The sequence below is a fragment of the Schistocerca nitens genome, chromosome 8, assembly GCF_023898315.1.
Source record: "Schistocerca nitens isolate TAMUIC-IGC-003100 chromosome 8, iqSchNite1.1, whole genome shotgun sequence".
Classification (NCBI taxonomy): domain Eukaryota; kingdom Metazoa; phylum Arthropoda; class Insecta; order Orthoptera; family Acrididae; genus Schistocerca; species Schistocerca nitens.
In genome coordinates this window covers 606,988,975-607,001,874 of record NC_064621.1, presented here as the reverse complement: position 1 = coordinate 607,001,874, position 12,900 = coordinate 606,988,975, and the positions used below count along the sequence as shown (strand labels likewise).

At 39.0% G+C, this 12,900-nt stretch overlaps 1 protein-coding gene across 1 annotated transcript in view; it reads right to left on the bottom strand.

Moving 5' to 3' along the window:
• Positions 1–12,555, bottom strand: part of LOC126198768 (uncharacterized) — a 78,987-nt gene extending 66,432 nt beyond the window's left edge. Inside the window, exons 1-2 of the mRNA XM_049935327.1 lie at positions 12,380–12,555; positions 12,093–12,274 (exon numbers count right to left, since the gene is read on the bottom strand). Coding sequence (XP_049791284.1) covers positions 12,093–12,254 — 162 coding nt within the window. The 5' untranslated portion in view covers positions 12,255–12,274; positions 12,380–12,555. The remainder of the gene's footprint in view (positions 1–12,092; positions 12,275–12,379) is intronic.
• Between the last annotated feature and the right edge of the window lie 345 nt (positions 12,556–12,900).

Below are 12,900 nucleotides of genomic sequence, written 5' to 3'. Positions count from 1 at the left end.
GGGTTAGCTACTACAAACAGCATAGTGAACGCATTATTGTGGCCAAGATAGGCACAAAGCCCATGCCTACTACAGTAGTACAAGTTTATATGCCAACTAGCTCTGCAGATGATGAAGAAATAGATGAAATGTATGACGAGATAAAAGAAATTATTCAGGTATTGAAGGGAGACGAAAATTTAATAGTCATGGGTGACCGGAATTCATCAGTAGGAAAAGGGAGAGAAGGAAACATAGTAGGTGAATATGGATTGGGGGGAAGAAATGAAAGAGGAAGCCGCCTTGTAGAATTTTGCACAGAGCATAACTTAATCATAGCTAACACTTGGTTCAAGAATCATAAAAGAAGGTTGTATACCTGGAAGAATCCTGGAGATACTAAAAGGTATCAGATAGATTATATAATGGTAAGACAGAGATTTAGGAACCAGGTTTTAAATTGTAAGACATTTCCAGGGGCAGATGTGGATTCTGACCACAATCTATTGGTTATGAACTGCAGATTGAAACTGAAGAAACTGCAAAAAGGTGGGAATTTAAGGAGATGGGACCTGGATAAACTGAAAGAACCAAAGGTTGTACAGAGTTTCAGGGAGAGCATAAGGGAACAATTGACAGGAATGGGGGAAAGAAATACAGTAGAAGAAGAATGGGTAGCTCTGAGGGATGAAGTAGTGAAGGCAGCAGACGATCAAGTAGGTAAAAAGACGAGGGCTAATAGAAATCCTTGGGTAACAGAAGAAATATTGAATGTAATTGATGAAAGGAGAAAATTTAAAAATGCAGTAAATGAAGCAGGCAAAAAGGAATACAAACGTCTCAAAAATGAGATCGACAGGAAGTGCAAAATTGCTAAGCAGGGATGGCTAGAGGACAAATGTAAGGATGTAGAGGCTTGTCTCACTAGGGTTAAGATAGATACTGCCTACAGGAAAATTAAAGAGACCTTTGGAGAGAAGAGAACCACTTGTATGAATATCAAGAGCTCAGATGGCAACCCAGTTCTAAGCAAAGAAGGGAAGGCAGAAAGGTGGAAGGAGTATATAGAGGGTTTATACAAGGGCGATGTACTTGAGGACAATATTATGGAAATGGAAGACGATGTAGATGAAGACGAAATGGGAGATAAGATACTGCATGAAGAGTTTGACAGAGCATTGAAAGACCTGAGTCGAAACAAGGCACCAGGAGTGGACAACATTCCATTAGAACTACTGATGGCCTTGGGAGAGCCAGTCATGATAAAACTCTACCATCCGGTGAGCAAGATGTATGAGACAGGCGAAATACCCTCAGACTTCAAGAAGCATATAATAATTCCAATCCCAAAGAAAGCAGGTGTTGACAGATGTGAAAATTATCCAACTATCAGTTTAATAAGTCACAGCTGCAAAATACTAACGCGAATTCTTTACAGACGAATGGAAAAACTGGTAGAAGGGGACCTCGGGGAAGATCAGTTTGGATTCCGTAGAAATGTTGGAACACGTGAGGCAATACTAACCTTACGACTTATCTTAGATGAAAGATTAAGAAAAGGAAAACTTACGTTTCTAGCATTTGTAGACTTAGAGAAAGCTTTTGACAATGTTAACTGGAATACTCTCTTTCAAATTCTGAAGGTGGCAGGGGTAAAATACAGGGAGCGAAAGGCTATTTACAATTTGTACAGAAACCAGATGGCAGTTATAAGAGTCGAGGGGCATGAAAGGGAAGCAGTGGTTGGGAAAGGAGTGAGACAGGGTTGTAGCCTCTCCCCAATGTTATTCAATCTGTATATTGAGCAAGCAGTAAAGGAAACAAAAGAAAAATTCAGAGTAGGTATTAAAATTCATGGAGAAGAAGTAAAAACTTTGAGGTTCGCCGATGACATTGTAATTCTGTCAGAGACAGCAAAGGACTTGGAAGAGCAGTTGAACGGAATGGACAGTGTCTTGAAAGGAGGGTATAAGATGAACATCAACAAAAGCTAAACAAGAATAATGGAATGTAGTCAAATTAAATCGGGTGATGCTGAGGGAATTAGATTAGGAAATGAGACACTTAAAGTAGTAAAGGAGTTTTGCTATTTGGGGAGAAAAATAACTGATGATGGTCGAAGTAGAGAGGATATAAAATGTAGACTGGCAATGGCAAGGAAATCGTTTCTGAAGAAGAGATATTTGTTAACATCGAGCATAGATGTAAGTGTCAGGAAGTCGTTTCTGAAAGTATTTGTATGGAGTGTAGCCATGTATGGAAGTGAAACATGGACGATAACTAGTTTGGACAAGAAGAGAATAGAAGCTTTCGAAATGTGGTGCTACAGAAGAATGCTGAAGATAAGGTGGGTAGACCACATAACTAATGAGGAGGTATTGAATAGGATTGGGGAGAAGAGAAGTTTGTGGCACAACTTGACTAGAAGAAGGGATCGGTTGGTAGGACATGTTTTGAGGCATCAAGGAATCACAAATTTAGCATTGGAGGGCAGCGTGGAGGGTAAAAATCGTAGAGGGAGACCAAGAGATGAATACACTAAGCAGATTCAGAAGGACGTAGGTTGCAGTAAGTACTGGGAGATGAAGAAGCTTGCACAGGATAGAGTAGCATTGAGAGCTGCATCAAACCAGTCTCAGGACTGAAGACCACAACAACAACAACATATCTCTTGGACAAAGAACTGTGCCCAGTTCTTGAAAAAAGGCACAGGTCACCCCTATCTACAAGAAGGATGGTAAAAGTGATCCACAAAACTAACATCCAATATCCTTGGCATGGATTCATTGAAGAATCTTAAAACATATTCTGGGCTCAAACATAATCAGGTAACTTGAATAGAATGGCCTCCTCAATGCCAACCAGCATGGATTTCAAAATCACAGGTCATGTGAAACTCTACTTGCCTTTCCTCACACGACACTGAAAGCTTTGGATCAAGGCAACCAGGCACTCGTAGATGCACTGTTTCTTGATTTCTGAAAAGTGTTTGACTCAGTACCGCACCTTCGCTTATTGTCCAAAGTATGATCATATGGGGTATCAAGTGAAATTTGTGACCGGATTGTAGACTTTTTGGTAGGGAGGACACAGCATGTTATCTTGGATGGAGAGTCATTGTCAGATGAAGTAACTTCAGGTGTGCTCTAGGGATGTGTGTTGGATCCATCTACATCTACATGACTACTCTGCAATTCACATTTAAGTGCCTGGCAGAGGGTTCGTCGAACCACAATCATACTATCTCTCTACCATTCCACTCCCGAACAGCGCGCGGGAAAAATGAACACCTAAACCTATCTGTTCGAGCTCTGATTTCTATTATTTTATTTTGATGATCATTCCTACCTATGTAGGTTGGGCTCAACAAAATATTTTCGCATTCAGAAGAGAAAGTTGGTGACTGAAATTTCGTAAGTAGATCTCGCCGCGACTAAAAACGTCTTTGCTTTAATGACTTCCATCCCAATTCGCGTGTCATATCTGCCACAGTCTCTCCCCTACTACGTGATAATACAAAACGAGCTGCCCTGTTTTGTACCCTTTCGATGTCCTCCGTCAATCCCACCTGGTAAGGATCCCACACCGCGCAGCAATATTCTAACAGAGGACGAACGAGTGTAGTGTAAGCTGTCTGTTTAGTGGACTTGTTGCATCTTCTAAGTGTCCTGCCAATGAAACGCAACGTTTGGCTCGCCTTCCCCACAATATTATCTATGTGGTCTTTCCAACTGAAGTTGTTCATTATTTTAACACCCAGGTACTTAGTTCAATTGACAGCCTTGAGAATTGTACTATTTATCAAGTAATCGAATTCCAACGGATTTCTTTTGGAACTCATGTGGATCACCTCACACTTTTCGTTATTTAGCATCAACTGCCACCTGCCACACCATACAGCAATCTTTTCTAAATCGCTTTGCAACGGATACTGGTCTTCGGATGACCTTACTAGTCGGTAAATTACAGCATCATCTGCGAACAACCTAAGAGAACTGCTCAGATTGTCACCCAGGTCATTTATATAGATCAGGAACAGCAGAGGTCCCAGGACGCCCTCACTGATTATTTTGTATGTTCATGATCTTGCAGACAATATTAATAGTAACCTCAGACTTTTTGCAGATGATGCAATTATCTCTATGATGATGTACTATCTGAGAGAAGCTGCATAAATATTCAGACAAAGCTCAGTAAGATTTCAACGTGGTGCAGAGATTGGCCACTTACTTTAAATGTTCAGAAATGTAAAATTTTGTGCTTCACGAAATGATAAAACATAGTATCCTGTGACAATAATATCAATGAGCCACTGCTGGAATCTGCCAACTCAAACAAATACCTTGGTGTAACACTTTCTATGGATATGAATTGTAATGAGCACGTAGGTTCAGTTGTGGGTAAAGCAGGTGGTAGCCTTCAGTTTATTGGTACATTATTAGGGAAATGGAATCAATCTACAAAAGAGATTCCTTACAAATCACTTTTGTGACAGGTTACAGAATATTGCTCACATGTGTAGGATTCATATCAGATAGGACTAACGGGATACTGAATGTACACAGAGAAAGGCAGCACAAATGGTCACGGGTTTGTTTAATCCATGGTAGAGTGTCACAGTGATACTGAAGGAACAGAACTGGCCAATTCTTGAAGACAGGTGTAAATTATCTCAAGTAAATTATCTCAAGAAAGTCTATTAACAAAGTTCCAGAAATCGGCTTTAAACAGTTACTCTATGGATATACTACAACTCCTTACATATCGCTAACACAGGGATCATGAGGATAAGACTAGAATAATTACTGCATGCACATAGGCATTCAAACACTTGAATGGAACAGGAAGAACCCTAACTGGTACAATGGGACGTCCCCTCTGCCAGGCACCTCACAGTGTTTTGCACAATATAGATGTAGATGTAATGTATGTGAAGTGATATTAGTACAGAAGTATACTAGCAAAGAGAATGTTATCAACATGTTATGCCCCCACAGTCCTGTCATTACTATGTAACAGTCAGTGCTTCACAGTTGCATAATATTTCTATGTACAATCAGCCCTTTGGTATGTTAATTTTTTGATGATAAAGTACACTATATTCATAATACACAAAAGTCCAATAAACATAATAAGCAGAGAAATAATCGAGCTCATAGTACAAATCTATTTAAGAATTTGTGTAGATCTGAGGACACCTAACAATCCATTACATACATTAAGAAAAAACTAGTAATTATTACATCAATACCACTGTTCATGATGACGAAACAAGAGCCAGACTTAACTTACGCATATTGAGGAAAAAAAAAAAAAACTTTTTTCTACCAGGGAAACAATCTAAACTACATCAAGTAAATGAAAGAGAGAATTAAAATCCACAAATTAAAACATCAGTTAAAGCATACCTTTTAAATAATATAAACTGTGCAGTAGCAGACTATTTAAATAATACAGTTAGGACTGTACTGTGTCCTTCCACAATACACTTTTAGACTGTAATGCATGCTATTTGAAAACTGTGTGGCCAAATGCTGTGATGGAAACTGTTAACCTTCTTTAATCTCCCAGTTAACTGTTAATTACAGTTTATTGTTCTGTTAAGCACACATATGCAATATCACTGTTAATGATTTGCAAACAACCAACCTCTGAACAGGAAGCTGGCTGCATTCTTTTTTCAAAGAAAATGTCCCGGCTCTTCCTCTCAGTGAACGAGGGGAATCATGGAAAATTTAACTCCGGGGGTTTTCGTCATGGATTTCGGCCTCTCCGCTCCCAAATGAAAGTCGTCCAGTTCCTCAGCAAGTAAGGCAATTACATTAACAGGCACTCTGTCAGACTCAAGTTGATTAAGAATTTTGTAACTTTTCCAGTAATGATGGATAACAGTATAAAGACCTGAATGTAATGGACAGTACAGGTGGAAAATATAACTTAAGTGGCAACAGACTCCTTGCCACAACTGGGACTCTGTTCTCCATCAATGATATCATCGCACAGTTCTTGATCGGCTTTTATTACAACTGCAGAAAAGCAGGTAGCAGATAAAAGTTCTAGATGATTGTCTATACAATCTACTGGAAACTATTACTCATCAGTAAAAAGAGTCTTCAACAACAAGTTCATTCACATATGATATGCTTACATTATGACTAAGACAGAGAGAGAGAGAGAGAGAGAGAGAGAGAGAGATGGTTTGAAAGGTCACTCCTCTTCCTGCTCCTTTTATCTTAACTTCAAGCAAAGCTTTTACGTAACTTTACAAAGAACACTGTCGGCTCTCTATATGTCACCAAAGTCAAAGCCTATTCAATACAAACATTAGAGTAAGATGCAATTTACATCCTTGTTTCAAAATACAAGGATGAGTGAACAAGGCACTCTTTTACTTAGGGAATATCTACAGACTTTCTATTTCTAGCCCGATGTTTAAATTTTTGCAACAGAATATAAAGTTCCATTCCAAAACCTAGATGAAAATGAATGCTGCACATGGTAACCGTTTTTACCTCTGGTATCATACTTGTGGATTTTATGGTGCTAAATTGACACTGTTAAATACGACACTACTTGGATGTAAGTGTAGGAACACCAGAGCCTCTAAAGAGGCTTCTGCAAGATGGCTGGTAATGAACTTGACAAATATTCTTACTGCAACATTTGTGCAGAATTCCCCCCTCCCCTCTGCTAGAGTTACAGAAAATTATTCTGTAGAACAGTATTGAGTGCATCTATGCATCTGGATGACTAAGAACTTGACACGTAGGGCTTCTTCCTGTACTTGTCTGGAAGACAAAGGATCAAGCTGAAATTTCCTGGCAGATTAAAACTGTACACTGGACCAGAAGCCAAACCCTGTTGCTAATTTGAGTTGCAGTCGAGTCCAGTGTTTTAATATGCCAGGAAGTTTCTGATCAATATACACCATGTTGCAAAGTGAAAATTCATTTTAGTGGGTTATGCTCTTTGTTGTGAAAACATTGCCTTCAGATAGTTGAAGGACTATTTGAATGTTTCATTGAATACTTTGATTAATCCAGACACAAAATGTTGGTAAACTAGATGGTTTTATGGAGTTTCTATGGAATGGAATGGGGGAAGATATGGTTTTGTGCAATCTGACATAATTCTAAATGTATAAAAGCAGTTAAATGAAAACAAGACAGATGGAAAAAGAGTAAGTAAATCATTAAAATGAATGTCATGTGACTAAGGCCTCCTGTTGGGTAAACCGTTTGCCAGGTGCAAGTCTTTCGATTTGTCGCCAATTCGGCAACTTTCACGTCAATGAGGATGAAATGATGATGATTAGGACAACACAATACACAATCCCTGAGTGGAGAAAATCTCCGACCCAGACGGGAGTCAAATCCAGGCCCTTAGGACTGACATTTCATTGCAATGACCACTCAGCTACTGAGGGCGGACAGTAAATAATTTATAATTTGAAAAGCAATTGCCACAACTATTAATACATTTATCTCACAGCAAGAAAAGATGCTCTATGCATCTACAGAAAAATGTTTGTGGTTGCTACAGAACCACGACTGTACCCAAGTGTGCACCTCTTCATCTGAAGCAAATTGACAGCCATGAAAGTCTTTCTTCGGGCTCAAATAATACAGAACACGCATGAGTAGCAATAAGAACCATATCATAGTCAAAACAACAGGCACACCGACTACAGAAAAGTAATGGTGACCTTTTTATTTGAAGGCATGGGCCCGTTGCTCATTCACTTCCTGAAGCACAGCACCACAATCAGAGAACAGCAGCACATGGACACTTTGCAAAAACTGAAACACTTCATCAAGAACAAAAGCCCATGAATGTTTACAGACAGCATCATTTTGTTGTAGGATAGTTTCTCCCCGCCCCCCCCCACCCCACCTTACTAAAATTGTTTCAACTACACTGCAGAAGTTTTGAAGCCCTTACACATTCTTCATACTGTCCCAATCTGTCTCCATTCAATTTCCATACTTTTGGAGCCCTGAAGTTAGACATCTGTGGCCATCAATTTGCTTCCGATGAAGAGGTGCATGCCTGAGTATGATCATGGTTCTGTATGCAACTACAAACATTTTTCGATGAAGGCACTGATCCATCTTATCTCACGGTGGGATAAATGTTTAACAGTTTTTGTAATTACTTTTGAAATAATGTACTTTATCCACAGATAAACATTTTTTCCATACACAATTTGTATGAATGCCCCAGACAATCCAACTCTCTTTTACCTTTAACATGCTGCTTTATTTTTGATTATTATTTTATGTTTGGTCTTCTCACATTACTATCTGCATCAATTGAAAATTCATTTGAGAAGAGGTGGGTCTCTATGACCCTGGCAACTGAGTGACTTGCACTTACTATTCAAACCATCCCTCTCCTCCCCCCACGAAGGAACTAATAGTTCCAAGTGTGAGGTACTGTAGTGTGTCCATTTTACCTTTATACGAGTCTACCGGCAGTACTACACATTTCGCCTCCTGAAGGTAGGAACTTGTCAGCAATTCCATCCTGTAATCTGTTCACATTGCTATCTGTATCTTATAGACCTAACCGGTGAAACAGCAAGGTGTCGCTTGAGTTCTGGGAGGGTTTCGTCACAAACAGCTTTTTCAATAACAGTCAGGCATCAATGAAAAAGTATGTCACAATTTTTCTTTTTGAGCCTGTGCATAGTGGAATGGTGCAAGGAGTGCGAGCAGTCACTCCAGATTGTAATTTATACAAGTACCTGCTTGACATCCAATTTTACACTATGGAAGAATTCTTTTGCAATAATAAATAAAATCTTTTTGTATGGTATTGGAAATTCCTGTTAACTGTCCATGACAGTATGTATTTTAATTTAAGATGACAAAGTCAAAAACACTGTAGAACCCATCATTGTTTGTAAAGTTCGTTGTTACTGCTGAGTTGTTGCACGACATTTATATTCTGTATCTTGACTTGTGGTATCTGGTAGAACTGGTCATTCATTTCCGCATAAAATACATCTATACAGGATAGCTCGCAAGCGTGGAAGAATGAACAATTAACTGTTATGAGCGGCACAGAATCATTTATATCACTCACATAAGAGTAACACAATAACAAACCCCAGCCACATGGAGTGTTTATATAGCACTGTACACTCGAATTTGCGGGGACAGAATGCGATGCTACATCACTCCCCCCCCCCCCCCCCTCTACTGTTAACGATATCCCAGATTAAATTTTACACGTCGCCCTGCACATGTTACCACTGGTTTCTTGAAAACTGGCATTGTGCCAGTGGTTCAAGCAGGATATGAGATACCAGTCTTCTGTGTCTTCTTCTCCCTGGCACCTGGCGTCCGTAGTGTCTCCTGTTGGCTGTGGGGTACTAGGATGTTTTCTGGTGCTATATTCGTATCTTCTCATTCACTTCCTGCAGTCCTTCCTGGGTCCAATGTGTCAAAAAATACGAGCTTGAGTTGCGACACTGGTAGGCATATCGTTTACTCTAATCTGGAATGTGTGGCCACTTCTGCTAATCAACTAATAAAAACTAATTTACTTCATTCAGTGATTACTTTTGCCTAAGTGAGCAGTTACCACAGGATAATATCTTGTGTGACACCACCTGAATGTTAACTTACTTAATTCTGTGTTCCCAAAATTGCCAGTTGTTATAATGGCAAAAGAAGCTGTATTTACATGTGTTAGCAAGTCTGGCATACTGTTTTTTCAGTTTAAATTTACATCAAAGTGTCCACCATGCCGTGTATTATTTATTGTTGATAAATTACGATAATACGAGGTGAGATACTTATGAAAACACAAAACTGAATGAGCTAGTTTTTTTATTCTAAAGTTAACAGCTATTTATTTCATGCAGACCACTAAATAACTAGCAAAAACATCATTCACTGCTTTGACCATAGAGGTTTTTTCACTTTGTTTAAAAATAATGACTATCACATGTATGAAGAACCAATCCTAGTTGCTGAATGATATAAAAAGGTAGATTGTTATCACAGAAGAATAGTTCATGATCGAATCCTGCAGACTGTCGATTCATTTTTCTTGATACAGAGGATGTTGTGACCTTATTTGACTATTCATATTACTCGAACTCAAGGGATAAAATAGTGAAAGCAACAGAGGGTCAAACAGATAAAAAGACAAGGCCTAGTAGAAATTGTTGGTTTAACAGGGGATAATGAATTTAACTGATGAAAGGAGAAAATATAAAAATGCAGCAAATGAAGCAGGCAAAGGGGGATGCGAATGTTTAAAAAAATGAGATTGGCAGGAAGTGCAAAATGGGTTAGCAGGAATGGCTATAGAACAAATGTAAGGATTTAGAAGTATATTTCACTATGCGAAGATACATAAAAGAGGACATAGATGAAGATGAGATGGGAGATACAGTATTGTGAGAAAAATCTGACAGAGCACTGAATGTCCTAAGTTAAAACAAGGCTCAGGGAGCAGACAACATTCCATCAGAACTTCTGATAGCCTTGGGAAAGCCACTCATGAGAAAACTCTTGCATCTGGTGTGCAAGATGTATGAGAAAGGTGAAATACCCTTCAACTTTAAGAAACATGTAATATATCCAATTCTAAAGATAACAGGTGCTGAAAGGTGTGAATCAGTTTAATAAGGCTTGGCTGCAAAATCCTTACATGAATGTTTCACAGAAGAATCAAAAACTGGTAGCAGCTGACCTCGGGGAAGATCAGTTTAAATTCTGGAGAAATGTGGGAACACAAGAGGCAACATTGACCCTATGACTTATCTTAGAAGATAGGTTAAGGAAAGGCAAACCTATGTGCATAGAATTTGCATACTTAGAGAAGGCTTTTGACAATGTTGACTGGAATATTCTCTTTGAAATTCTGAAGACAGCAGGAGTAAAATACCAGGAGCAAAAGGCTATTTACAATTGTACAGAAAAAAGACGGCAGTTATGAGTTGAGGTGTATGAAAGGGAAGCAGTGGTTGAGAAGGGAGTGAGACAGGGATTACAGCCTATCCCTGATGTTATTCAATCTGCACATTTAGCAAGCAAATTTGGAGTAGGAATTCAATTTCATGGAGAAGCAATAAAAACTTTGAGGAATGTCAATGACATTGTAATCCTATCAGAGACAGCAAAGGACTCGGGAGGGCAGCCAGATGGGGTCTTGAAAGGAGGATATAAGATGAAAATCACCAAAAGCAAAACAAAGAGAACAGAATGTAGTCAAATTAAATCAGGTGATGCTGAGGGAATTAAATTGGGAGAGAAGACACTTGAAATAGTAGATGAGTTTTGTTATTCAGGGCATTAAAATGACTGATGATAGCTGAAGTAGGGAGGATATAAAATAAAAAGTATTTGTACAGAGTGCAGCCATGTACGGAAGTGAAACATGGATGATAAACAGATTGGACAAGAGTAGACTAGAAGCTTTTGAAAAGTGGTGCTACAGAAAAATGCTGAAGTTTAGGTGGGTAGATCACATAACTAATGAAGATGTACTGAATAGAGCTGGGGAGAAAAATTTGTGGCACCACCTGACTAGAAGAAGGGATTAGTTGATAGGAAACATTCCGAGGCATCAAGGGATCAGAATTTAGTACTGGAGGGAAGTGTATGTGGTAAAAATTGTCGATGGAGACCAAGAGATGAATACGGTAAGGATATTCACAATGATGGAAGTTGCAGTAGTAATTCGGAGTAGCATGGAAGGCTACATCCAACCATTCTTCGGGCTGAAGACAACAACACAACATTACCCAAACAGCCTAACTGAATTCGGACACAATCAAAGCCTTGCGTAAGTCACAGAAAATCCCAAATGACAATATTTCATCATTTAAAAGCCAATAGACCTCTGGTCTTTCTAACATATCAGTAACACACAAGGTGTATTCTAATTTCATAATAGTTTCTGGTTTTAATGTAACACATATTATAATTTCTTTACTAATACCTACAGCTACAAACAGAAAATACCATTTAAAAGTAACACAGGTCTGTCAACAAAGTCTCGGCAAGCGGAACCATCATCATTCTAGAGCAAAGTGACACTGTAATTAAGCAATGGCAGTTATCACAGCTGTCAAAAAACGACTCAAAATTCTATACCTGAAAGGCTGCGTCTACAGTTTTGAAAGCTCGAAGATATCTCATCAGTGAAAAGGAATTATGGTACTGAGATGGGTCCGCATCAGCAATTAGTTTCATTCTGGCTCTAAGCTCCTGTACATCTTCTTCCGCTACCGGGTTCCCTGGGTTGGTTTCCGACATTTTTCCAAAAGGAGCAGTCACTGAATCATAACAAATGGTGTCAACAAACCCTGTCACTTTGCAGTAGGTCAACATATGTCATTGTCACTTACATAATAAACAAATCTACGACGCTAATGATATACCTAAAAGAATACGACGGCAGGTGGCCAAAAAGAATTAAGCGTCTTTTATACACATTTCATTTGGTTTTATGTACCACTAAACATTCTGCCACCGTCTTTACTACACAGTACAGAGCCGGTTTACACTAAACCAAAACAACCCACTTCCTCTACGGTGACAGCCAGCTGAACCAAAGAGTTTCGACATTTGCTGACGAAGTTCGAAAATTACAAAGAATATGTACTAAAGATATTACAGTTAGAAACAATATTTTTAAACTAGTTTTACATTTCTATTGTGCACCAGAAGTTAACACTTGCAACAAATGTGATGCCACTTGGCCGCTACTCTAATGGCGTTACCGAAGGTGCGTGTCGAAAAACTCTGGCGCTCCTCGAATACCTTCACTTTCAGCCATGCGACAAAAGCTAAAATCGCTTTGTGAAGCCACTTTTGTTCCCCTATCACCTGTTAGCGTCGTTCAGCTACCACCTCGTGGCTGAATTTCAAAGCACCATCACAATATTTAAATTCTCGGATG